The sequence below is a fragment of the Dermacentor albipictus genome, chromosome 5, assembly GCF_038994185.2.
Source record: "Dermacentor albipictus isolate Rhodes 1998 colony chromosome 5, USDA_Dalb.pri_finalv2, whole genome shotgun sequence".
In the NCBI taxonomy this organism is placed as follows: Eukaryota; Metazoa; Arthropoda; class Arachnida; order Ixodida; family Ixodidae; genus Dermacentor; species Dermacentor albipictus.
In genome coordinates this window covers 74,650,457-74,676,000 of record NC_091825.1, presented here as the reverse complement: position 1 = coordinate 74,676,000, position 25,544 = coordinate 74,650,457, and the positions used below count along the sequence as shown (strand labels likewise).

General features: G+C 42.9%; 1 protein-coding gene across 1 annotated transcript in view; it reads right to left on the bottom strand.

Moving 5' to 3' along the window:
- LOC135899744 (multidrug resistance-associated protein 1-like) overlaps window positions 1-25,544 on the bottom strand; it is a 41,776-nt gene that overhangs the window by 12,014 nt on the left and 4,218 nt on the right. The window contains exons 2-10 of the mRNA XM_070539648.1: window positions 24,332-24,463; window positions 20,519-20,586; window positions 20,019-20,138; window positions 19,318-19,446; window positions 18,195-18,357; window positions 16,699-16,956; window positions 7,122-7,325; window positions 4,858-5,004; window positions 1,758-1,851 (exon numbers count right to left, since the gene is read on the bottom strand). Of these exons, the coding sequence (XP_070395749.1) occupies window positions 1,758-1,851; window positions 4,858-5,004; window positions 7,122-7,325; window positions 16,699-16,956; window positions 18,195-18,357; window positions 19,318-19,446; window positions 20,019-20,138; window positions 20,519-20,586; window positions 24,332-24,463 (1,315 nt within the window). The remainder of the gene's footprint in view (window positions 1-1,757; window positions 1,852-4,857; window positions 5,005-7,121; window positions 7,326-16,698; window positions 16,957-18,194; window positions 18,358-19,317; window positions 19,447-20,018; window positions 20,139-20,518; window positions 20,587-24,331; window positions 24,464-25,544) is intronic.

Sequence of the window (25,544 nt, the reverse complement as noted above, 5' to 3'; positions counted from 1 at the left end):
CCGTTGCACAAATGCAAAAAAGCAAATGAGCTGTACCGACTTTTCCGATATGTCCTCTGCAGTCCTTCACACGTTGTTAACGTTACGAAGAATTGTTTGTCAAAAATGCTATTCGGTAACATTCCCTCGTTTACTTGTGGGGACATATATGCAGAGACAGCGAAAGCTCACTCACTGTGTGCGCCGCAGAGAATGGTTGTGTAGTAAGACCAAAAACTTTGCTGAAGACATCGTGATTGCTCCATGCTATGGTGTAGAGGTTGTTACGAAGAGGAGCTCTTCAATGCTGCTGGGCCTAATGGTAAATGCTCCCCACAGGGCCAGTGAAAACTTTAAAAAAGTATGTTAGGGGATTAGGAACGAGCACCGATTTAATTTGATTGCCAACATCTCGGCGCCCTTGAATCGTTATCCATTTAGGTTTGAAAAAGTAATCGCAACGGACAGCTGCAGACGCACACGTTACTCGATGAAGGGGCCAAATATGAAATGTTTTCACTATGATGCTGCATACTCTTGCCTTCTAGAAATACTGTTCCTGTGTTGCAATTAAAAAAAAATGTACACTCGAGTCTCGTGAATCAAACCAATAGAATCGCATGAAAAACTTCGGTGTACATCAGGGAATTCATTCGCTACATTAAGCGAAAAATTGAGGAGCAGCTCTTACCGCTTTAGAAGGCCGCCTTTAAGCGCTTCCAGGAGAAAGGGAGATACATTTATCACAAGATGAAAGTGCAGACGTCGGAAATTCAAGAGAAGCTGCAAATACGGAAGCCTGCCATGTTCTCGTGATTTATTCGCGGCTGCAAAAAGGCTGATTCTGGGAAAGAGGCAAACTATGCACATGTTTTCATCCCTGTGGACTCTGTTGTAAAACACGTTGTGGGGCTAGTTGGTGCATAGCTTTCAATAGGTGAAGCGCGATAGGTGAAATAGGAGAAACTCTGTTATTCGCGCCAAATCTAGGCGCTCAAAGCTGCATCTCCTGTCAGAGCTGTTTTCGTCACAAATATAACGGATTACGTGTAATTTATGACTAAAGAAAGCAACTGAATTACAGTTAGCTTACTGAGTAAACAAATTAGGCATTCAATTACAGAATTACCGAAAACATAATTGCTCACAATTTATGTGTGTTTTATATATTTACTCAGAAATGTTTAATACTATACCATGCTTTTCACTGTTTCGCATTTCCTTTTGTACGCTCGTGCAAGTTACGAGTGTACGACAAATGTGTTGATGTACGTGATGTATCTTACTTGCTTTATACTGGCTATTGTTATTTATTTTTCAATGGACCCGAACCTAGCCTGTGGCGATGGGTCCAACCAGTTTTTGGTATTTCTGTATGTTCTAAGTGCGCCAATAAAGAATTTAAATGAATTACATGTAATTGTCTACCTGCAAGTCAAGAAAGTGGATATCAAGTGCAAGCGGTTAACTTCAGTAACAATAATGATGTACTTATATATGGCGGCGCTGTTGTAATTATCCTTACTTCGCATAATGTTTATTTGACTTGGTGTGTGTTCCGCCGAACATTTCTTCCACTAAAGGAGCAAGGCATTTAGAAAGAGGTGGGTGATAGTGTTAGATGAAAAGAAATATTGTACCACTCCATTCCTAGTCGATTTGAACGCTTGAGCGCTTCTTGGTAACGTTATGAAAAAACAAAATTATGTGCGCAACTATTGACATGCCATCAACTTTTCTATTTGAAATTCTTTTAGTCTCAAGAAAAAAAGACTTACTGGCAGTTTCATGGCCTCCAGTGCTTTCAATTGCTTGAGAGTTCCATTCTTCATTAGCAAAAAATGACATTAGTCTTCGACAGCTGCGAAAAACCTTAACAACGTAAAGAAGAACGGAATTCAGTCAGTAGGAACAGCTCCACATAACCAACAAAAAATGAAATATTGCTTGATAGAACCGTTCTGCAGAAGCCCATAATTTGGACGAAGTGTCACGGAAGAGAAAATTGTTATCCACCCGAATGTAAGAGGAAGTTGCAAAAGAAACTAGTTCTGGAATCTCAGGGAGAAGGCTTCGTAGTTGTGGAGGCCCGAGCTAGCCTCTCAGGTTTGCTCAGATGGCAGGGCAACCACCTCTCGAAGGCGTGGGTCCCAGGTTCGAATCCTGCAGCAGGACAAATTTTTCTACAACTGCGAAGCTTTCTATTAAATTTGTTAAATTTGTTAAATGTTAAATTTGGGTGAATATCATGTTACCTATGTGTATATTTTTCAATTTTCAAGTGTCTTTACATCACGCCTTTCATATTGTTTCATTCTTTTTTCATCATCATCAGCCTGGTTACGCCCAGTGCAGGGCAAAGGCCTCTCCCATACATCTCCAACTACCCCGGTCATGTACTAATTGTGGCCATGTTGTCCCTGCAAACTTCTTAATCTCATCCACCCACTTAACTTTCTGCCGCCCCATGCTACACTTCCCTTTCCTTGGAATCCAGACCGTAACCTTTACTGACCATCGGTTATCTTCCCTCCTCATTACATGTCCTGCCCATGCCCATTTATTTTTCTTGATTTCAGCTAAGATCTCATTAAGTCGCGTTTGTTCCCTCACCCAATCTGCTCTTTTCCTATCCCTTAAAGGGTCACTAAAGCGAAACAATAAATCAGTTTAGACTAATGAAGCATTGGTTGAGAACCCTGCAGGCGGTCATTTAAAAAAAAAAATTCATTATTAGATGAGAAAATGTAGTCCAAGTATCAGTATTTGAATTTCGCGCGGAAACTCCAGCGCTAGTACGTCAGCGTGACGTCAGGGATTCCAAAGTATGCTTTCGCATTTGGGCTGCATTTGCTGAATAAAGGTTGCCGAAACTTGCCATGTTTAATATTTGGTTCCTTTAGAACACAATGTAGTCAATCTATGCCGCAATATATAACTGGTAGGCCCTAGAAGATGCCATCAAAATCCAAGACGTCACAGCCCCCAGGTGCGGGAAATTAAGTAGGTGTCGCCACCCGTATTTCTTTCTTGCCCTTTTTATGGCTTACCAAACGTCTTATCATTGTAAGAGTGGTGTTGTAGTACTGTAATTCACTGATGCTGAAGACATTATTTTTCACTTTAGAGTCCCTTTACGGTTACACCCATCAGTCTTCTTTCCATAGCTCGTTGCGTCGTCCTCAATTTGTGAGAACTGGTAAGACACAGCTGTTATACACATTTCTGTTGCATTCATATAGGAGGTTGTGGCCAAGTACTGCACCGGGGTGTCCAATCCTGCTCTTGTGACGGAGTGCGTTACCGGTTCTGTTCACCGGGATCGTGCCGCACTACAGGGCTGTTTATGCTATTTTATCAACACGCGGATTTTTTTTTAATCTGGTGAAAAATTGCGCGGCACGGGCATTCGAACCACGCTCCTCTTGCACGCGAGGCCGATGCTCTACCTCTACGCCACCGTTGCATTCTTTCCTGCCTAACCCTATAGTAGCGTCAGCTGTCTTCCTAAAGCCAGGCTTTCTGTTTGTTTTCCCTCTGTTTCGTGTATATGCTAGTTTATAAGGGTAAATGTGTAGTGTTCAGTTAGATAATAGGTAATATTACCCTCACCAGTATAACCACGCCCATTTTTAAGTAACAATATTCTTTGACATCATTACGACACTGGACATCACTAGGTGTCGTGCATACAAGATCGCAAACAATTTGAATGCTCTCTATCAGCACGGATCCAGCGTTATTCCGTCCTACCATGAGGTCAGTACCTACACATATTTCCTATCAGTAAAGGTGGCTGCTGAGACTTCTTGACAGCTGAGTGAACAATTCCTCTTCTTTGCTGTTGCTTACAACGTTGCCTGATTTCATCCGGATTTCCTACTTCTCTGTAGTTTTTCCTTAGCTATAATTGTGTTACAATTTGAAATCGCAACTATTTTCATCTGCTGGTGGTGATTGAACCTGATTACTACACCTGTTTTACCTTGGTACGATTCATTACAACGCAGGTAGGTTGCTTCGGACAACTGTCCATTTCTTGTTTACGTATCTGGCCTCCGGCTTAAGTTTGGAAGAGCAGCAGTTATATTGTTTAGCTCATTGGTAACTGTCTATATATCCTTGTGCTTCTTTGATAAAGTAGAATTATTTCCTGGAACCTGCATCCCGTATCCACATTTTGAGCTCTATGAGCTTGACGTTCATTTTCATACAAGCTTCCCGCTTTCTCATTGCTAATGAAACCTTGGATCACCCCCTTAGGCAATGCACCTTGCCTGCAAAGACGACAAAGATGTTCAGTTTTGGTGCGGCTAGACATCCTCTCTTGAACTATTGAGAACCCCAAAATCCGCAGTGCTGAGCCAACTCTCCGAACGAAGCACTACCGCAATATTGCCGTCGGCGCACGCGTTGTGCCACAGCAAGCAAGTTTGGGTCAATTTTCGCCAGCCTCAATTTGCAAGAACTTGGAATTTCACTGTGTAAGTAGCAGCAGTTAACTGCGCTTCCTTGTTGTGTCGGCGGCCTACACGGTAGCACAGCTACACGTTTCAGATGGTATACGATTGGAGTGCTACAGGAGAGCGCAGTTGCGTAAATGCGTTACTCCCTTCATGTATGATGAAAAAGTGGGGGCGTCAGTGAGACACAATGAGAACGGTGTACCTAGGCGCACGCGCAGGTTAAGAGGTTTCTGTGGGCCCTGTGGGATGTGTTCTTGATGCAATATAGCCGTGATACCTAATGTGAACTTAAAATCCCAATTCGACAATGACACCACTATTCCTGCCTGTTTTTAACATTCATTTCATAATGCGCATCGACCAGGGCACTTCTTTTTCTTCTGCTTTGATAGAGTGCTTTTTTTTTACTCACCGGGCTCTTCAGCCTGACAGCATGGGGCATCGTATTTGTGAAAACATCCATCAGTGTCAAGATGTACATACATGAGTATATTGTAGCTGGGCTAAATATTTTCTCCGGGTTCATGAACGTAACGATTCCAAAAGCAATAATGATCATCTGAAATAAACATATTAAATTTGCGGTCCCTATATATTGAAACTACAGCAAACGAGAAAGAATTATTCAAAGCAGGAACATCTTCAACCTTAACTTCTTTAGAACCTTGTTCGGTTAACCCTCCTTCTAAACAATAGGCTGACACACGATAGCTATGTAGGTTCAAATCTACTCAAGGTCTTTTGCTTCTCGTATGAAAATATTACAATCGGGTTTATCAACACTTACTCTAGGAATCGAACAAAGAATGCAGTAGCTGTGCGCTCGGATCACGCTTTTACACCTCGGCTTGAGCGCCCGACAATCCAGTGCCACGGCAAAAGCCACCATGTCCCTGGACCGAGTAACTCTGCCTCATTCAATCCTTCTTTCTGGTTAGTACGCCGTCGGGATTTTTCGTAGTCCTTGTCGACGTATGCTGCTTTCAGTTAACATTATTTTTTATCATGTACGGCTGTATTGCGGAAGCCCTTGAACGGGAACAAAATAAATGAAGCAAACGTAGTGACATACGCCTAATCCGACATGAACCAAGAAGGGAGTTATAGTTTAGCGTGGAAACGTGAGTGCTAAATTGAAAGCGAGCATGTAATATCAAGGACAAGACAAAAAAGGGGTTATCATTTAATTTTCCCGTTTTTTTGGACTTGATGTAAACTTTGCAACATAGACCAACTTATCTAAGAGATCAATGAGCTAGCAATATCATCATCAGCGCGCGTCGAGTGTATCACACAAGCAATCTGAAAGCTTCCCATCAGGTAGCCGGGCACTTGATATTCAGAAACACTCCGTAGCCACGCATGTCGCACACTCGCTACTTCATTAAAGATGCTCGTGCCGTGGTCCGATTTGCATTTCCCTTTTCACATTTCCGGTCGAGAAACTACAGCACAGGTATTTAGGTTTGTGAATTGTTCTCGTAGCTACCCTGCGGTGATGTTAATATGGTGTCAGCAGGATACCTGCCGTCAGTGTTGAATATAAAATGTTTTTGAGTGCTTCGTGTAGGCACACTGTATTGTACCTGCTATGCATGTATTCATATATATGTGCGCGTGTGTGTATCTGTATGCGTGCATGCGCGCGTGCATTTTTGTGTTTCTGAACTCATGGGGGCATACCTTTGAGGCATTTAAGTTGAGAATTCTACCGTCGTAAATTCAAATCCACTGCAACTACAACACAAGCGTGAAGCTTACGAGTCATACCTAGTGAATTACCTGTTGTAAGTAATTGTGTCAGCTGCGCAATGCCGGAGCTACCGGAGCTATGCTCTGCAGCCTTTCTTTTCGTGCACTGCTAGAAGATTAGGGCTGTGGAACTGCGTATGTCTTGAAAGCTTTAACGCCCGTGATCGTATTACTATGCTTCGGACAGGCCTTAGTACGGGCACTAGGCCCGTGGTGTCCATATATAGTCACGATTTGTTTCCAGTTTTTCTTTTGTATTGAACTGGGAACTTTCTTTGTTGCGTTTCAAACTAGTTTCTCTGCAATCCTACGCAAGGACTGTAGCCTAAATACATGAAGAACTCTCGTTGGGCGTGCTAAACGATTCTTGATAAAACATTGTACCCGGCTGATACATCACAAAAAATAAGTGCAATATTTTTCAGCGTAGATTTCTTCAAGAACATATATTTTCGCGTAGTTACTAACCATCAGTGCATCAGAAAAAAGCAGCCACGTGAAAACTCGAAGGGTAGATAAAGAAGGCTTCACTTATAGAAGAACAAAGTATTCGTAGGTTCCTATATCAACCGCAACACACTGGAATTTTAACGCATGGCAACTTAATTTCGGTGGCTTGATGCTGCTAGAAGACGTTACCGCAAGAATGAGTGCTTTCGCGTGTAACGCTTTGGTCAGTGCTGGCTTCAGCCATTATGGAAGATTGCATGGACTCTTCCCTGCTCCTTAATCTTCTATTTTCGCTGAAGCGCTACAAAGCCATTTCTTCACCTTTAGGTGTCCCTAAATAGATCACACGAATAAACTTCTTTCTGCTAGTATGTCAACAAAATAAGCAACCGCATCTTATCCGTTAATATCACAAGCAGTATCTTACTAAATTGCATATACTCAATATACAAATGACACCGCTCGCATTCTTACCACAGATGTAGATGCACTAATGAAAGTCTCCATGAGGCTGTCCAGTACATTGACGCAGTACGCTTGGTCTATCTCCTTCAGTCTGAGTTCACAGAGCTTACTTCGAAACACGTCTTCAAGTGCAGACATCTTCACCAGACGAAAAACGGACAGAAAATCACTGAACTTTTTCAGTCGCTCATCTCGATATCTGTAAAGGATGTTCTGTGGAAAAGAGCAAATGTGCAGAAAGTGTAAGACAATTGACAAAAAACTATCAAATATAGTCATATAAGAAAAGGAATAGACAGGCCTGCTGTCGATGGTTGTTCAGCGCACTCGTTTGCAGTACACGACGTTCTCTTTCTTAGCTCGCTGTACGGATTAGTTTCGGCATATTTTCTCGGCGTGTGAGCGATGGTTGTCTTCCAAGTTTTAAGCGGCGACAAGCTTTGGCGGCATTTTCAAGAACGTTTCATTTAGTAAAGTAGAAACTAATGCAACGCTTTTTTTTGGCTGCGAAAGACGCACTGCCAGTGCTGCAACACCAGACGCACGAAGCCATAAAATCGGTCCCTCTCACTCGGTGCTAAATCACGTGGCCGTAAATAAACATTTCTGCTCTCTTTTCCCCCATATATACAGGATGTCCTAGCTAAATTTAGCGAGAGCCTAAATATATGCCGATGGACCGAATGCATGCTGCTGACTGTTGTATGTAGTTAGTCAAACTATTTTTGTGTTCTGCTTTATTTCAAAATTAGTCAAGATTGATTAACCAACTCCTGAACAACGAAGTTCAGCGAAAAATTCGAATTAGAATGTGGTAGAGTGCTTTGCAAAACACCCAACTAAGCAGTTTCTTACTTTCTAGATCATCATCATCATCATCATCATCATCATTGTCAGCCTATATTTCGTCCACTGCAGGACGAAGGGCTCTCTCTGCGATCTCCAATTACGCCTGTCCTGTTACAACCGATTCCAACTAGCGCCCGCGAATTACCTAATTTCATCGCCCCACCTAGACTTCTGCTATCCTCGACTGCACTTCCCTTCTCTTGGCACGCATTCTGTAACCCTAATGGCCCACTGTTTATCTAACCTGCGCTTTTCTACGTGACCTGCCCAGCTCCATTTTTTTCTCTTAATGTCAATTAGGATATCGGCTATACCCGATGCTCTCTGATTCAAACCTTTATCTTGTTGTCTCTTGAGGTTATGCCTAGCATTCTTCCTTCCATCGCTCTTTGTGCGGTCCTTGTTCTCAAGCGTCATTGTCAGCCTCCAAGTCCGTGCCCCATATGTCAGCACCGTTAAAATGCGCTGATTGTACACCTTCGTTTTCAATCATAAAGGTAAGCTTCAAGTCAGGAGATGAAAATGTCTGACGCATGTGATCCAAACCATTTTTATTCTTCTATTAATTTCCTTCTAATGGTCAGGGTTCCCTGTTATTATTTCTCTGAAAAACGGCAGGTCGCATGCCGTTTTTGCAGTTGAAAAATTACGTGGTTTATCCGTTCAGTAACCATATTCTTGCCTCAAAGGTTAAACCACGCATGTCTGAAAACACAAATTATTAAATTATTGGGTTTTGCGTGCCAAAACCACTTTCTGATTATGAGGCACGCCATAGTTGAGGATTCCGGAAATTTTGACCACCTGGGGTTCTTTAACGTGCACCTAAATCTAAGTACATGGGTGTTTTCGCATTTCGCCCCCATAGAAATGCGGTCGCCGTGGCAGGGATACGATCCCGCGACCTCGTGCTCAGCAGCCCACCACCATAGCCACTGAGTGCATGTCTAAGTGCATGCCGAAATAAGGCAAAACAGCGAATGGCAAATAAACTAACTACATATGATTTTGCTTATACCCATCTCATAAAGGTAATCAGGCAACCTAATGCGTGAATATACGTTAGTACTGTACACTTCATAACACACAAAAAAAAAATGTGCAAGAATTTATCTGGAGCAACTTCGTAGACTCGCTACCGGATATTGGTTGCTTAGATGCCCTTCTTTTGTAATCGAAACATGCGCATCGTGCACGTTATTTATTGAACGCGAGTAGTGTTAAGGGCCGCGTGTCGCAGAAGAACCCGTTGTTGGAGTCTTTGGATTTGTTCGGAGCGAAAGTTTCCGTATATATTTAGGTATATGTGTATGCCAGTGCAGCTTATCTACACACAACGGCTCGGCCTTCGACGCAGCGCAAGATTGATGTATCTTTCGTTTACGTGTCTGGTGGCTTTTCGAGTAAAAGAAGCGATCACTCCTCCCATTCCTTTGAACCCTACTCGTTTTAAGTGTTGTTCAAGGTCACCGATACTTCTCGTAAACTTAGCCGCATTCACGGTAACCTGCGTACGGGAGATTTTGAAACAACGAGGTTAGAAGCATTTAGAATAATTGTATATTGTGCTACCTATCCATTCCACCTAACCTATCTAACCCGTCTATCGCGGATAAACCAATAGAATATTTAGACTTTTAGGATCCTCTGGGCTGGACCATAAGGTGACCTCTGAGCCTGCAGGGTTATCTAGCTTAGCTATCTCGGTTGCTCGGTTGCCGTAGTCAGAAGCTCGTATTATGGGATTTTTTTTTCTAATTGAAGGCAGTAAGCCATAATTCACCTCCTCCAGTACACTACATCTCCAGGTTTGGAGTGGCGCCTGACACCGGCAAAAGTGCCGAGGACTAGTCGGGCTATACTAATCCAAGCACAACCAAATTAGGAAGGCCCACTAGGCTTCAACAAAAGACACTTTATCACCAGAATAGAAATTGGCCTCCCCGGTACAGTATTCGGCCACTACCTCGCAAATCACTCATTCGACCAATCAATTCCCCTCAGTCCCCAGTAGCCTGCAGAACATCTGACCTGGGCGGTGATCAGACCTGCGACGCAGCAGATGGTGCTAACAATCTCTGGACCCCGACAGCCTGCCAGTGGAAACAGACCCTAGCAACGTTTAACACCAGAACTCTGGCGAATGTAGCTTAGCAGGACTCTTTGAGGAACTATCAGGCGTCATTTGGGATATCACTGGCTTTAGTCAGGTTAGGCAAACTGGTGAGGCTTATACACAGCTGACTAACAGCAACGCCCTCTGCTGTAGAAGGCTCCCAGGTAAAAAAGCAATGCGGAGTAAGAGTCTTAACCCGTAAGGACATCGCGGACAACATTGAGGAATTCTACAGTAATAAAGAGAGGGTAGCAGTAGTCTAAATAAAACTTAATAAGAGGTATTGAATAAAGGCAGTACAAGCTTACGCTCCAACTTTCAGTTATGATAATTATGAAATAGATAAGTTTTATGAAGATGCTGAATAAGCGAAGACAATAGCTTAAAATCAGCATAATGTGGTAATGGGCTACCTCAATGAAAAAGTGGGGAAAAGGCAGTCTGCTGAACGAGCAATTGGCAGCAGCTTCGGCGTCGATTCTAGGAATACTAGAGAAGAAATTTTTGTAAAACTCGTGGAAAGAAATAAGCTGTCTGTAGTGAACACTTTCTTCAGGAAGCGTAGCAACAGAAAGTGGACCTGGCAAAGCCCTAATGGTGAAACAAAAAATAAAACAGATTTCCTACTTTATGCAGTTCCCACCACAGTGCAGGATGTCGAAGTGCTACGTAGGGTAAAGTGCAATGGTCATTGGTTAGTAAGGTTTATGATTCACCTCGACTTGAAGATAAAAAGGGCGAAATTGTTCAATAACAGCTGGCCGACCTAGAAGCAATAAGAGTAAAACCAGAGCAATCCAGGCTGGTACTTGGAAACAAATATGCAGCCTTAGAACAGAGAGATGAAGATGGCATAGGGGTAATGAATGAAACCGTAACTAGGCTGGCTTCAGAAAAAGCAGTTGAACTGGGAGGTAAGGCACCAAACGAAGAAGTAGGTAAGCTCTCTCAAGTAACGAAGGACCTAATAAAGACACGACAAATAATCAAAGTGTCCAACACAGAGATCAGGTAGGATTCGCCGAACTGTCAAAAGTGATGAACAAGGAGAAAATAAGAAATATTCGAAATTATAACTGAAGAAAGACTGATGAACTAGTAAAAAATGGACGCAGCATCTAATCAATGAGAAGAAAGCTTGGCATAGGACAAGCCAAGGTGTATGCACGAAAGATGATCAGGGAAATATCAACAGAAATTTCAAAGATATAGTAAAAGCAGCAAAAATATTCTATACTGACCTGAACAGTATCCAGCACAGCCACGATACCTCCATTTGAAGTAGTAATGAACAGGTTACAGAGGCTCCTTCTATAGCTAGCGATGGAGTTAGCGATGTAGCGATGCCTTGCAAGGCCTGAACGGGGAAAATCGGCAGGAGAAGATGAAATAACAGTAAATTAAATCAAAGATGGAGGAGATATGCTTGAGGAGCTGGCGCCCTCTTACACAAGCTCTCTCACGACTTCAAGAGTCCCAAAGAACTGGAAGAATGCCAACATCATATTCATCCACAAAACGATAGAAGTTAAAGTATTGAACAATATAGGCCCATGAGCTTACTTCCAGTATTGTATAAAATAATCACCAAGATAATTTCAAATAGAATAAGGGCACCACTGGAATTCAGTCAACCAATAGAACAGGCTGGCTTCAGAATGGGATATTCTACAATGGATCACATCCATGTCATCAATCAGGTAATTGAGAAATCCGCAGAGTACGAACGGCCTCTCGATATAGCTTTAATAGATTACGAAGAGGCATTTGATTCGTTAGAGATCCCAGCAGTCATAGAGGCATTACGTAATGAAGTAGTAGAGGAGGCTGACGTAAACCTCTTGAAAAATATCTGCAGATATTCCACAGCTACTTTAATTCTGCACAAGCTGAAAGATACCTTTAAAGAAAGGCTTTAGACAGGGAGACACAATCTGCAATGCTCTTTACTTCATGTTTGGAAGACGTATTCAAGCTATTAAACTGGGAAGACTTAGGAGTAAGGATCAATGGCGAATATTTTAGCAACCTTCGGTTTCAAAAAGATATTCTCCAGTCGAGACTAATTACAACAACAATAGGACCTCAAAAGGGAGAGTAGAAGAGTGGGGCGGAAAATTAATAGGCAGAAGACAAAGGTAATGATCAATAGCCTTGCAAGGGAACAAGAGTTCAGGACTCTCAGTCAGCCTCTAGAGTCTGCGAAGAAGTACGTTTACCTAGGTCGATTACTCGCAGGCGACCCTGATCATGAGAAGGAAATTTACAGAAGAATAAAAATGAGTTGGAGCGCATACAGCAGACATCATCACATCATGACTGGAAGCTTAGCGTTATCATTGAAAACAAAGTGTGCAATCAATGCATTCTACCGGTGCTAATATATGGCGGAAACATGGAGACTGACAAAGAAGCTCGCGAAGAAGTTAAGGTCCGCGCAAAGAGCAATAGAACGAAGAATGTTAGGCGTAACTTCCCTAGACAAGAAGAGGGCGAAGTGGATCAGAGAGCCAACGGGGTTAGGCGATATTTTAGTCGACATTAAGAGAAAAAAATTGAGTTAGGCCGGTGTTGTAATGCATAGGTTAGATAACCGGTGCACTATTAGGATTGCAGAATGGTTACCAGGAGAAGGGAAGCGCAGTAGAGGAGGGCAGAAGACCAGGTGGGGTGATCACATTAACAAAATTCGCAGGCGCTACTTAGAATCGGTTGGCGCAGGACAGGGTTTTTTCGAGATCACACGGAGACGCTTCGCCCTTCAGTGGACATAAAATAGACTGATGATGATGATGACGACGACGACGACGACGATGATGATGATGATGATAGGACCGAACCCGAACTAACAATATTTTTGAACTGCAGGCAGCCATAATTTCCTATAGACGGACAGTGACGAGAGTCACAATTTGTATAAAAAAGGTTCTGCTTCGCCGACTTTGTGCTATAAGCAGAGGAACACCACAGAATGCGCCTGAAGCAATCAGCAGTTGAGTAATTTACGTCTTTCTTTCGCCCTACTGTGGAAGTGACTTCTTTTTGTGCTAACTTCCACCTCCGGAAGAACCAGCTTTCCCTCGACGTTTGATTGAACGAAACAAGAGGTAGGCTCGGTTTCCTAAATGCACGATGGCGATCAGAGATAACACCGAAGCTTTTCTGCAGCTCATACCACACATGCAGATTCTTTCACTGTTGCGCTGAAGGCCTGCTCGCGTGATGTCACTTTCCTATTGGCGTAAATAACAGAAAGGTCATCGCCGTGTTGATTCACCTGACTCAGTACTACGCCCATGCCACGGTCACTCGCATCACATTCGATTATGAACGGTAGCACGTAGTTCGGCGTTGGAAGAACCGTTTGCTCTCCGAAAAGGGTTTTCTTTGCTGAAAAGAATGTTTATGCTCCGCGTTCTAATGTAGAATGTTTCACACTGGGCATTCTTTAGAAGACTGGCGACATATCAAACGTTGCCAATCTCGCTTCTCCTGGGAGCGGCTAGAGCGAGAAATGAGCGCAAATAAGTCTTTGTACACGACAAAGGAAAGCTAGTGACTACCTGCATTGTAATATCTGATGAGTGCCGCTTCTGTAGACCGGAAGCATGTCTTAAGTATGAAATGTCTGAACTAGGTGAGACGAAAATTCTTTAATTGCAGGGTGAGATGTACGTTGCGCAATCTAAGAAACACCGCATTCAAGTATTTCCTGTGCTGAATATTGTAGGGCAACATGAAAACTTCCTCATACAACTTTCTCTTGCTCAATACGTGCTACGCGAAAGTGCCTTTGCGAACGTGAATGAAACCCGTGAATACAAAAAAAATATATATGGGGCTTTACGTGCCAAAGAGAGCAAAAGAGAAAGAATATCTATTTGTAATGAAGCCGACGCGCCTCGTGTTTCCGATAGCAGCTCGGAGACGACGATGACGACCCGTGCTGTGCTTTGCGAGAGAGCTTGGGCTGTTCGCTGCTGCAAGGATGCTGTTTATCTGCTGCTTCTCACTTTTCAATAAACGTTATTGCAATTTCTAATAAGGCGGGGTGACTTCCTCCTAGGGTGGAGCCCTTAGTTCAGGGCCTCATTGACTAACTCAACTCCGCATGCCCGCCAGATCAGCCATCACTGCTCTGGCTCGTCTAAGCTGGTCAGCACAGTCTCCCAGGAGGAAGGTGAATGTGTAGAAATAGGGGAGTAACCAGGAGGGGTGGTGGGCGCTCCCAGGCGCAATGATATACTGTGGGCTTTGCTCCACCTTAGTGACAGTATGTAGGATACTGTGCGGGTGGAAGAGGTGAAGATAAAAGAGGCAGGGAAGGGAACTAGTTTGGAGTTGTCGCCACGCGACGGCAGATTCTCGGTTAGAGAAATTATGTGGGGGCGGGGAAGTACCTCCTGCTATCTCTGTAATGTTGTAGAGTTTCAGTGTATTTCAGTGGTTCTGTCAGTGCGTTGTCTGGGTTCGACAGGTCTTCCAATGAAGCCCGGTTTGTGAGCTCTCGGGCTACCACATTAGCGCATTAATTACCATGGAGAGAGGCATTTTCAGGTGTCCAGACGATACGCACCATTTGTAAAGCTGTGGGGTGCAATCATGGAAGGGTGTGGTGTGTGTAGGGTGTCACCGTCCCTTGTGCCAAAGTCCTGCTGGCGGTCTATGAATCAGTGACCACAGTGACGAGTCCACCCGGTGCCGGTATGGTTGAAGCGTGTACGATGGCTAGGCCGATAGCAGCCTCTTCCGCCATGCCCCTGTCCACAGTGTTGATTGTCGCGGTGCCAAAACCACCATCTGATTATGAAGCACGCAGTAGTGGGGGACTCCAGAAATTTCGACTTCCTGGGGTTCTTTAACGTGCACCTAAATCGAAGTATGCAGGTGTTTTCGCATTTCGCCCTCATGGAAATGTGGCCGGCTTGGCCGGGATTCGATCTCGCGACCTCGTGCTTAGTAGTCCAACACCCTAGCCACTAACTAGACACGGCGGGTGAAACCCACGCATACACTTAAAGACCATCGAGCGGTCAGTCGCACCGCAAGATTGCGTGTATTCGCGGACTTTCACGCGACTACACGCGTGTAAGTCTACGAATGCTTCGCGAAAATACACGCGTATGTCCGGTCTCATCCTATAGCAGTAACGAAAACAAATTTTGCGCCAACGTGAGAAAGAACATTATTACGCAATTTATTAAAACGCTGACATCTCATCTATTTTCTTCTTTCAACAAAAGGCAGTGTACACACGTTCATATCAAAGCCGCCATTGTGTTTACGCCCACAAGTTAAAGGAAGAAAGGTGTCATAATAGCGGGCGACCATAGATGTTCAAGTTGTACATTTAGCGGAATTATTTTAATGTAGAATAATGGTCTGTAGAATTATTACGTAATAAGGGATGCAATGTCCAGAACATTAGGATTAACAATGTTCTCAGATTTTCATGAGCTGCGCTACTCAAGATAGTGCGGCAGGCTATAGAAAGTAAAATTTTGACCAAATCTGGCAGGCAGTTTTGACTTCTCTCCAGGGAGTCGTGTTATATATATACGAAATTTTGCCTTCCCAACAACTCTTCAGAGCACTCGTTCCATTACGAGACGAGACTTGCATTTTAGATTACCCCTAGGAACTTCTCGACATTGCTGAACGAAAATGGCCATACTGTCAGCTTTTCAAGAGATACCTTCACATTGTGACGGCTTACAAATAAGCAGGGAGATGGAGAAGTGAAAGCTTCTTGAATTTTGCTGTTGAGCTATACAGATCACGTTCGCGCAAGCAAACATGAACACAATGGTTTGTTGCGTCATTCGCAACTCTGCTTTTGAGTAGTCACCCGAAGAAAATCGGGACCACAGGCGATCGCATAAGAGAAGCCCACTAAGACAAAAAAGCGCCATGGTGTCGCCTCCACATCTCGTAGATTGCAGGGACAATGGCCCAAATACTTAACACAGAAAAGTGGAAGAAACACCTGCACACATGTTTCATGTTTGCCTGGCCGTCATGCAAGAGCGGCTGAAGCTAGTATTGTGTGCACTCGTCCTTAGCCGCTTACTATTTAATGCTTTTGTTTTGGGCCATTGGCTTAACAAACACAACGCACCCTTGATAAGTGCAACTCTACCTATTTACACACAACTCAGTGCAACGTAGAGTAATTTATATGCGCACCTGCTTTTTGTGTAAGCAGTATTCATGATTTTATTTCTCCTCATCCCTCTCGTCCAGTACGGAGTAGCAGCGTAGAGCAAGCTATAAGACAGGCCATCCTCTAAGCCTTTGTGTAACTAATTTTTATATGCCATTCTTTAACTGAAGTGTCGAAAGACGTGTCTGTGTCACACAATGATTGGTGCCATACACAAGTGTATCAAATAGTACGAGAAGAGACATTTTTCAATTCCATTGTCACTTTAATATTGTTACCCTATTCGCAGCAGCGGTTTCCATATGCAGGACTAGTAGTTATATTCCAGCAGTGCCCCCCCCCCCCCCCCCCCTGGAAGAATTCTGCAGTTTTGAAAGAGACGCTAAATGGATTTCCGCTCTGCCTAAGAGTTTACCACTTATAGTGAAAAGCACAGGAAAGGTATCCGAAATACTCACGCAGTACTTGTCGAGCAATGGTTCCATAGAGAACGATGCACATGCGATGAAAACCAGCCACAGGAAACAGACGCCCGCCGCTGTGAACCCCATGCGAACGCCAAGTACACCCAGTGCTATGGCCACACACACAACGCCCATGAAAGTGTTGGGCAGGTAATAAAGGGCCAATGAAATTTGCCAGCTGTCGGCGGCCAAGAGCGAAGCAACGTGACCTGCAGGATTCTCGGCAATAGCAGTGGCTAAGAGACATGTTACCTGCACATGAAACAAATTCACTGGAACGAACGGTAAATATAGCGCATACAACAATAAACGACTACCTTTGACATTACAGTGAGCAACTATCGCTGTCTTAGAAGTGGTTTTGCTGTAGCTCTTCCGAAAGCTCCGGACAAAAGAGGGTCGCCTTTCCAAAATATGAAATGAAATTGTGGTAGCACATGATCCTCTCTCTCTTCAGAGAAGCCCATTACAATGGAAATATCTATTTGCACCAATATCCTCCGTGCACAGAAATGTTGTGAAAACAGCAGCTACCGTTTTGCTCGAAGGAACTCCGTATTTACCTCCATATCACAAAACATTTGTTGCAATGAAACCGTTACTATTAAAAGTTCATTATTGTTGCTTACTGTAATTCATAGAAGGTCCTTTCGTAATTACGCTTCTTTTAAAACGAAAGCGCTTCAACAGAGAACTTTAAAAAAAAGCAACCCAATAAGGAAGGACCAATTTCGGAAAGGTAAAAGATTCTTACTGTATTTCAGTTAGCCTTTAAAATCTCCGACTGGTAATAAGCTGATTAAGCTTCTAGGCTTATTGCCACAGGGTGTTTGTAAGGAAGGAAAGTGAAGGAGAGAAAGAGCGGGATAGATCTTTCTACATGCTTGAGAAACAAAAGCGCTGTTGCTGTCGAATGTGACCAAAGGTGATTGTTTGATTAAATAAGACAGGAAGAACTTAAGTGAACTGCAGGTGTGTTCGTTGTCAATTTTCTAAGCATGCCTGCCAAGAGGCTTACCTTATAAGGGCTGTTGGATCACAAGTCCTGAAAGGCATTCGATGGTTGACCCTGACAGCTCTACTTTTCACACAGCATTCATGCTCTAACGTGCAGGGCTAAAATGGTCGCATCGTCCCTGCTATTATGTAACGTCGAGACACCTTTCTTGTTCAGAGAAGTTGAATGCGACCAATTCGTGCGGATGATTCGCTGCTCCATTCCACACTGTTGGTATTGAATTAGTGAATTAATCACCCGCGTATATTATCCAAACCGCGTAAGAGAATGCAGCGAAAGGTTAAGGAAGCTTGTATTTTATTCACAATGTGTTGATTGGGGTTGTCAGATGCACCTGTAGAATTAATCGCGTGTAAAACCAACGTATGTGTTCTTTGAAACGTCAAACACAGGAGTTCAGTGTTACAGAAAGCTTGCTCGGTATTTTACTGAACTTGAAAGCTGGTACATTCTGACAAAATACAATGCTTACCTTCTGAAACACGGCAGTCTGAAGCAATAGCTGTGCTTTCACATGGTTTTGCGCAATAAAGTAAGAATGCAGGCTTGACACGAGCCATTCAGCGATGCATGAGGTAGACAGGAGGGCAACAGATTGATAGAAGGAGAAGCTGCTGGTGCCTTCCAGTAGGCCGCTGCGTACATAAAAAAATTAAAGGGGTTAGTACTGTGTCGATGTTTATTTAAGCTGTAATTTTGCTTCTGGGCTCACCACAAACTGTGAAAAACACTAGGTTCTCTACGCATCTTCCCATGTACGCTGTGATTGGCTTAGGAGGTGCACTTCTCTGAAGCTGGAGGCTATTTTTATCTGGTAAGATGGGATTCGTATTGGATACACCAAAACAATATTGTAATGGCGCACTGCTTACTGAAGAATGAAGTTTGAAACTATGTGTAGTAAATAGCTTCGGCGAAGCATTTCGAGCATATTAGAGGTTCTTACTTTCATTGAGAAATATTGCGTTGCTTAGGAGTCGACTACCTAGAATTCGTCTTTGTATTAGGACAATCCTTGCAGTCTACTGAGAAAAGTGCTTCATGATCAAGAAAAGAGCAGCTTTAAGATTATTTAAGCCAGAACATACTACGTGGCCTCGAAACCACCAACCAGTATATTGGCGCACAAGCGAAATTGCACTCATAGGTGGGGTTTTAGTTTCCAGTATAATAAATAAAATTATTAGCAATCATTTGCATATGCACAATGCAGAAATATGGTGTTGGGGACCTAAAGTTATTAACGACAATTTATTCCGTTTTTGTAATCAAGTCAACCCTTGGGCGATAGCTGTGTTTTTATATTACACTGTTCAACTTGGTCTGGTTCGTTGAAATTCTGAAAAACTTCTGAGTATAAATAAAAAAAACCAGGAAGTCCTCAAAATAGCCTACAATGCCTACAATGATACTAGTTGGCCAAGGCAATAACACTACACGTAAGTGGTATTCTTTTGTCAGAATTTCTGGTATCTATGAGGCTTTCCTTTGCGAAGTTCTGGAAAGGAAATTGCATTGTAACAAGATGTCTTCAAAGGGAAATATAGTTTTGGCGAGCGGAGCTAAGAGAACGCAAACAATAACCCGTAACTCACACAAACAGCGGAATTCGGAGTAGAAGCGATGAATAGTAGAGAAGGGTCAAAGCATTCGACCAGAACAGTTCCCTCCAGACATGCCTCAGCACCAGGAAGACGAAGCGGTACGCGCTGCTGACACTTTGGCTGCAATATGAAACATCATGATGGCGTTGACGAAGGCAGATATTCAGAAGTGGAGTGCACTGCATATTGCTTTAAATTTGTATTGCATGCAAATTATATACGACAGAGCATGATTCAGAACTGTGTGATGAATGCACCAGAATGCCTTTGTTAGGCGAGCAAGGCTTTGTTACGCAGGGATGAAGTGCGAGCTGAGTATTTGAAAGGCTTGTCTGAGAAGCTAGTGGTCAGTTCTCACGATTCTGATCATAATACTTCGCTCATCCTAGCATCTGGTGCCGAGTTGTTTTACATCGTGGATTGAGACAAACTCGTTATGTTTTCATTTTATCGTAATTTATGCGGAAAGTTTAACACATCTTGGGCGTATTCTTCGAATCTAGGGCCTTAAAATATTTGAAGATTGGTTCTATGAGAACATCGTCGACGTGATATTTGGACACACTGACTGCTTCCGTGAAAGGCAGCTTTGTCGATAGTATGTCCCAAATTTAGATGCTCAGGTCGCACAGATAACAGAGGCAACGTACTACTCGCCGTGGTTGCTCAATTCTTGTCATTATAATACTTGCGTTTTTTTGATAAATTTCTGGCAATCGTTCTCGCTGCGTGGGCTGCAGCGAATGCGTCGAGTAAGCCTCGGGATGTCTTCTGCGACCACTCCTGATCGAATGAGAGTGTTTCTGAGGTACCTGTGTTAGAGAAGAAGCTAATCAAATATAAAAAAAGGAATATGAGCCCTCTACTTGGAGAGAACTGTGGCAAAGACCAAACTCATCACATAAAGCAGCTTTTGGGCATATTTGAAAAGTAACATAAAACACGGGGTTGTAGCGTTTAAGCCTAAACACTCAGTTTTTCAATATTGCAAGTAGCGAAGCTGCAAAGATAAAATTCTTTATGAATCACCAACCCACGCACTTAGTATAAGAGAGTAGAGCAATATAAGGCTATGCTTTATTGCATTTGTGGTAAGCTGCTTGCTCTCGTGTAGCATATTTCCGCCTAGGCATTGCTCATTAGAATGCGAATTATTTGTTCTTGTCTCCAGGAAAATAGAATGGGCACTCACTTGAAAATAATACTGACAGCCACTTTAGAAAATGGTGAGCAACCGTCCATGTCTTGTCGTTTCTTTCGCTGTGAAAACAAAAGTGAAAGGTTAAAAAACAATGACAAGCTTCGTTTTCCAGAAGTTAAAGATGGCTTTGCTCCTTCATAGACGTAACAATTAGCTGGAATACATCTTTTTTTTTTTACTTCAAAGAGGGTTTATGGAGTAGAAAACAGGCCGATGAACTTGGCTTGTTTCTTCGCTCGTTTTCCACCTTCTGTAGGATGTAGGGCATGACGTACCATATAAAAAGCCGTATGATCATGCAGTTGTTTTAAATACAATTGAAGTTTTCGTCCCAGTTGTTTTGCGATGGCGAACGAAGGAAACCTCAGCGGGGCGGTGACAAAATCTATTGCTCCTTTGATTGGTTCAACTTGTGCATTTTATATAGCACTAAATTGATCGAGACCTTGCGCCTGGAGCGTTATTAATTATTAATAGTAGTTCTCTTTCGCTTCAACGGCCATGACTCGATACTCAAAGCTGAGTAAAATGCAGAATTTGAGCATGTTAGAGGGAAAAGTAACCAATCACAATTACATATACTTCGTTCAGATAGGCAATTGATTTTCACTGCTATTTACTGCCCAACGGGAATAATTGAGGAATTTCTAAAAAGGTATTCGATTGCTTCTACGTAACCTTCAGCCGGACATTTATTAACATTGCCCGAATACCGTAAACATAACGAGCTGTCTTGGCATATCCAGTGCGTCCTCTGTAGCCTTTCATACATTGCTCATCTTTAAAAACACTAGGGCATATGCGAAATTCCATAAGCAGCCTTTGCAGCACTGCTAAGTTGCGCTAGGCAAGATGGCCACGTACCACCTAGTATTACTGTCAAATCTGAGACTGCGTTTTAAAAGCAAGGATGGCGCGATCGATGGAATGCAGCAGGAATGGTGTCAGCAGCCCGCGTGCTGAGACCTCATTACAATGCTAATCCGATGTCCGTCATTGTAGTTACGTCAAACTAGATGTCAAACAGAAAAGCACACATGCAGAAATTTTATATCCTCCATTGGTTTTAAAATATTTCATAGGTCATCTTCCCTCGTTTCTGTGTTGAAGGCATCGACAGTGGGACTTAAAGTCGCTTGACGTGCGGGCTAGGTAGCAGAGTGCTGCTGTAAAGTACGAACAACTTGCGCACCAATTTCTTACTGAGCATCTGGTTTTTCTGTAGGGAACAGCGTTCGTTGTCTCTGAGGCTTGAAGAAGACCTTCCCGTTTGGAATGACGAAAAGCTCTAAATATTGTTTCTAGGTGATATATTGGCATTAACGTCCAAAGTGGCTGTCACTTTGAGTGGCTAACACGAGGAAAAAGATATTGTGTTGCCGCGTTTTCTTGTCTGGACTTGAGCATCTGTGTGGCTGCTGCGTGGTATGATCTTGGGCGTTCTACTGTAGATCATGCCATATTCAGCTGCCCAAATTTTCGTCTCCTCTTAGTTTGTCTCACCAATGAAGTGAATAATTACTTACAATCAGTTACTGAAGAAGCACTTGAATTACAGTGAGTGTCACTGAGTACAGCTCAGTGACACTATAATAGTTAAACATAATAGTTAATATAATACATAGTCATTACGTAATAGTTCATATATTAGTTAAACTACAATATTACCAAAAATGCAATAGATTACAAGAACGTATTCAGATATAGTTAATTACGTACAAGTTCGTAAAATCAACTTTAAAGGAGATTGGGTGACAGTGTGTGTCTTGTACGTCCTGCTCAGCTGGAGCAGTAGTCATCTAGCACATACAAGATTACACTTATTTCCGTAGCTTGCATGACGAAGCGGACAATCAAGTTTTGGCGATATGCTTGTTTTGTGTCTGGGTAGCAGCGCTTTATAGGCGTAAATAATATTTCTAGTCATGGCGGAAAACGAAAGAAGCTGAGAAAATTACAGCTTAATGTTGATATTTCCAGACATTGATAGCTTTTTGTTTTACTGACAAGAATTACGGTGCTCAATTGAATGCTTGCATTCATGCGTGTGAACCAGTAGCGTAAATTTCTACTTCAAAAGTATGTTTACAAGTGTGTGGGCCCAATAAAGCAAGGTCACTACAATCTGTATTGATTCCAATTTCCTGACATGAAATTTAGGGTACCACCATGCAACCATCAGGCTGTGACCAGCACAGTTGTTTGAAAAACCAAATAAAGTACGCAACTCATTTATAGGATGTCAATTTTTTTGCTCTAAAAGTGAGTAGAATTGCCTACATTGAACAGTTTTTCTTATGTAATTGGTTGACAGGAGGCGAGGGACACGGTCAAGTCGAGAGGGTTTCGATGAGGTCGAGCCAGCACAGTGAAAGTATATATTTTTTATTTTTGCATTTCATTTGATTTATTTCATCCTTAGAGGCCCGAGAGCATTACATAAGGAAGGGATTCGATTCGTGTAGAACAATGCATAACAGAAATAACTGGATGCGGAAGGTGGTGCCAGCGTCTGCGATTGGTCCGCTTCCCCTTAGCTTGCGTTGGCTGGCCGAAAATCGCGGCGACGTGCAACCGATGGACAAAATAGCTGCCAGAACAGATCTTCAGCAAAGAAAAGTTCGCAGAACGATGTTGTACACCTGCCCCAAGGGTTACATAACGTAATATGGCAACGAAACGTTTTTTTTTATTATGCGCAAATAAATTCATGCTCCTCGGCAGCGCCCAGTAGCCAGTGTCAGAGCAATCCTGGGATAGCCATCTTCTATTGCCATCTAACAGTGCCATCTTCTATTGCCATCTAATAGCCATCTTCCAACAGTGCAGCCTCCAAATATTCAGACAAAATTGCTTCGCTCGGCATATTACTATGTATTTAGCACGTACGCGTCACTTTGACGTGGTGAGAATTCGTGGTTTTGTGATGTCACGTGACGGACAGGCGAAGTGGGCACATTTGGCCACTAGGAGAGGGCCAATGGCGAAAATGTTGTCGAATGAGAAATAATTATTTTTCTTTAATTTGGTCTCATCATGTGTAATCAGCGTGCGCGTGTCATATCAGATGGGGCGGTCTCGCGCTTTTCGCGACGTCGCGTGAAAGACAGATGAAGGGGAAGTTGGCCCCAAAATTTTGACTCATCCGTAGGGCCTGTGGCAGAACTGGAATTGAAACTGGCCGGAAGAACTTTGCGTTACAGATCCCCGAGTCTGAAGGCGGCCGTGGGCGCAGCCCTCTCAGCATAGCAACTAGATACCCAACCCGTTAGCAATGCAGAACGCGAAAGAATAACGGCCTCACTAGTACTCATTTTATGCAAGCTAGCACCCGAAAAACGCTTGGCGCCTGTGTCCTAAACATCTTGAATGTTAGAGCACGCCAGTTTCGCAACCCATCTCTAATGCAGCTATCGCTTTTCGTTCCCGCTGGACCCTAAGCCAATCGCGAATCGGAAGCTTTTATACTCTGACAAAGTCAAGAAGAGGGTGTAAGCGTGCTTCTCAAGGCTCACTAGTTAGAACACTGAAGCGAAGTACGCGTAAACAAAAATGTTAAAACAGCAGTTGCACTATGCTGCATATGCTACGGATTACGATTGATTCGTAGAATCTTTAGGATCTGCGTAAGTTATTTACTGCAAAGTAGGGAAGACTTCACATATTCGCCAAGATCTCGGAGAGGTCAATACGTGCTGTCAAAACCTATTTTGTCATCACAAAAAAAAATTCGTGTGCACCCTGTGTTGAGAATGCATGCCACGTCATCAAAAATATACCACTAAGAATAATGACTTTTAATACCTTGGGATTCCGTTTATCCGGTGGTGGGTAGGCGAAGCCGGACAACAAGAAGTTTCCAAAAGCCATGAAGATGCCGCATATCAACATGGTCGCTTTTTTCGCAGAACGAATGGAAAAAATACTTTCAGACAGCTGATGCGAAAAAGAAAAAGACAAATACAGGTTGAATAGAGAGCTTGCGTTCAGAAAGTGAAGAAGAATGTAATGTTTGGTCAGGTTAGCAAATTGCAAGATTTATATTTTTTTCAGTCCAAGTGCCGGCACCGCAATAGATTGTTTCGTTGGTTCAAAGTGTCTCTAAAGCCAGTTTTTTTTAGAGGTTAAACAATGTGTTGCAGAATTCACATTAGACAGGGTGTTTTACGTGACTTGAACTACACTTCAAAAAGAAACAAAAAGAAAACTGTCACGTTGGAGTCGAATGTACAAAAGGCATTGGTGTGCATTGTAGTGCAAATCTGTTTCGAAAGTTCTTATATTTCATTATGCAACTCTTAACATATTCTCTTCACGATATAACGTGCTCACAATACTTGTAAAGCGCTTTTAGATACAGCAATTAAGGTTGCCTGCGTGGGGATTTCCGTGGTAATAGTTTTCATATTCTTAAGCAAAAACCACAATTGATGAAAAAAGAGTCTGGTTCGACTTGTTTGCTTACTTAAAATTCAATGCTTCCGAGTGCGTTTTCAATTTATAGTCGTTTTTCATTTTTTTAATGTTAAATATTCATTGGCTCATCCCAGGGTTCTTGCAGTAGGTAGGTATGCGCGTAGTCAGGTAGGCAGGAAGGTTCCTGCCTTGCCTCGTTTCATGAAGACATGCATGTGTCCGTACGTAGGATCGAACATCTGACGCTTAGAACCACAACCGGATAGCCTAATCTATAGGCCACAATTGCTTTTTTTAATCAATTAATAGCGTTCATTCAAATGACACAAAGATACAGTACACATGCATACCAGCTCAGCATGGGCTGAGATAAGATGCCTGCATGCTTTCCTCGTGCCAACGACCCGTAGCGTTTTGATAAGAGTGGCGCGTGCGTCACATGACGTAGCACGAGCTACAACACGTGTACCTGCGCTAGTTTGCGCTGGTCAGGGAGTTACAAATTTTTTTCTCTTGCCTCATGAGTGGAAGTGTGCCAGTTTGCCCTATTTCTCTTCGTGACAGCTGGTGCTTCCGTACGCTGTGTTATACTTTACCACTT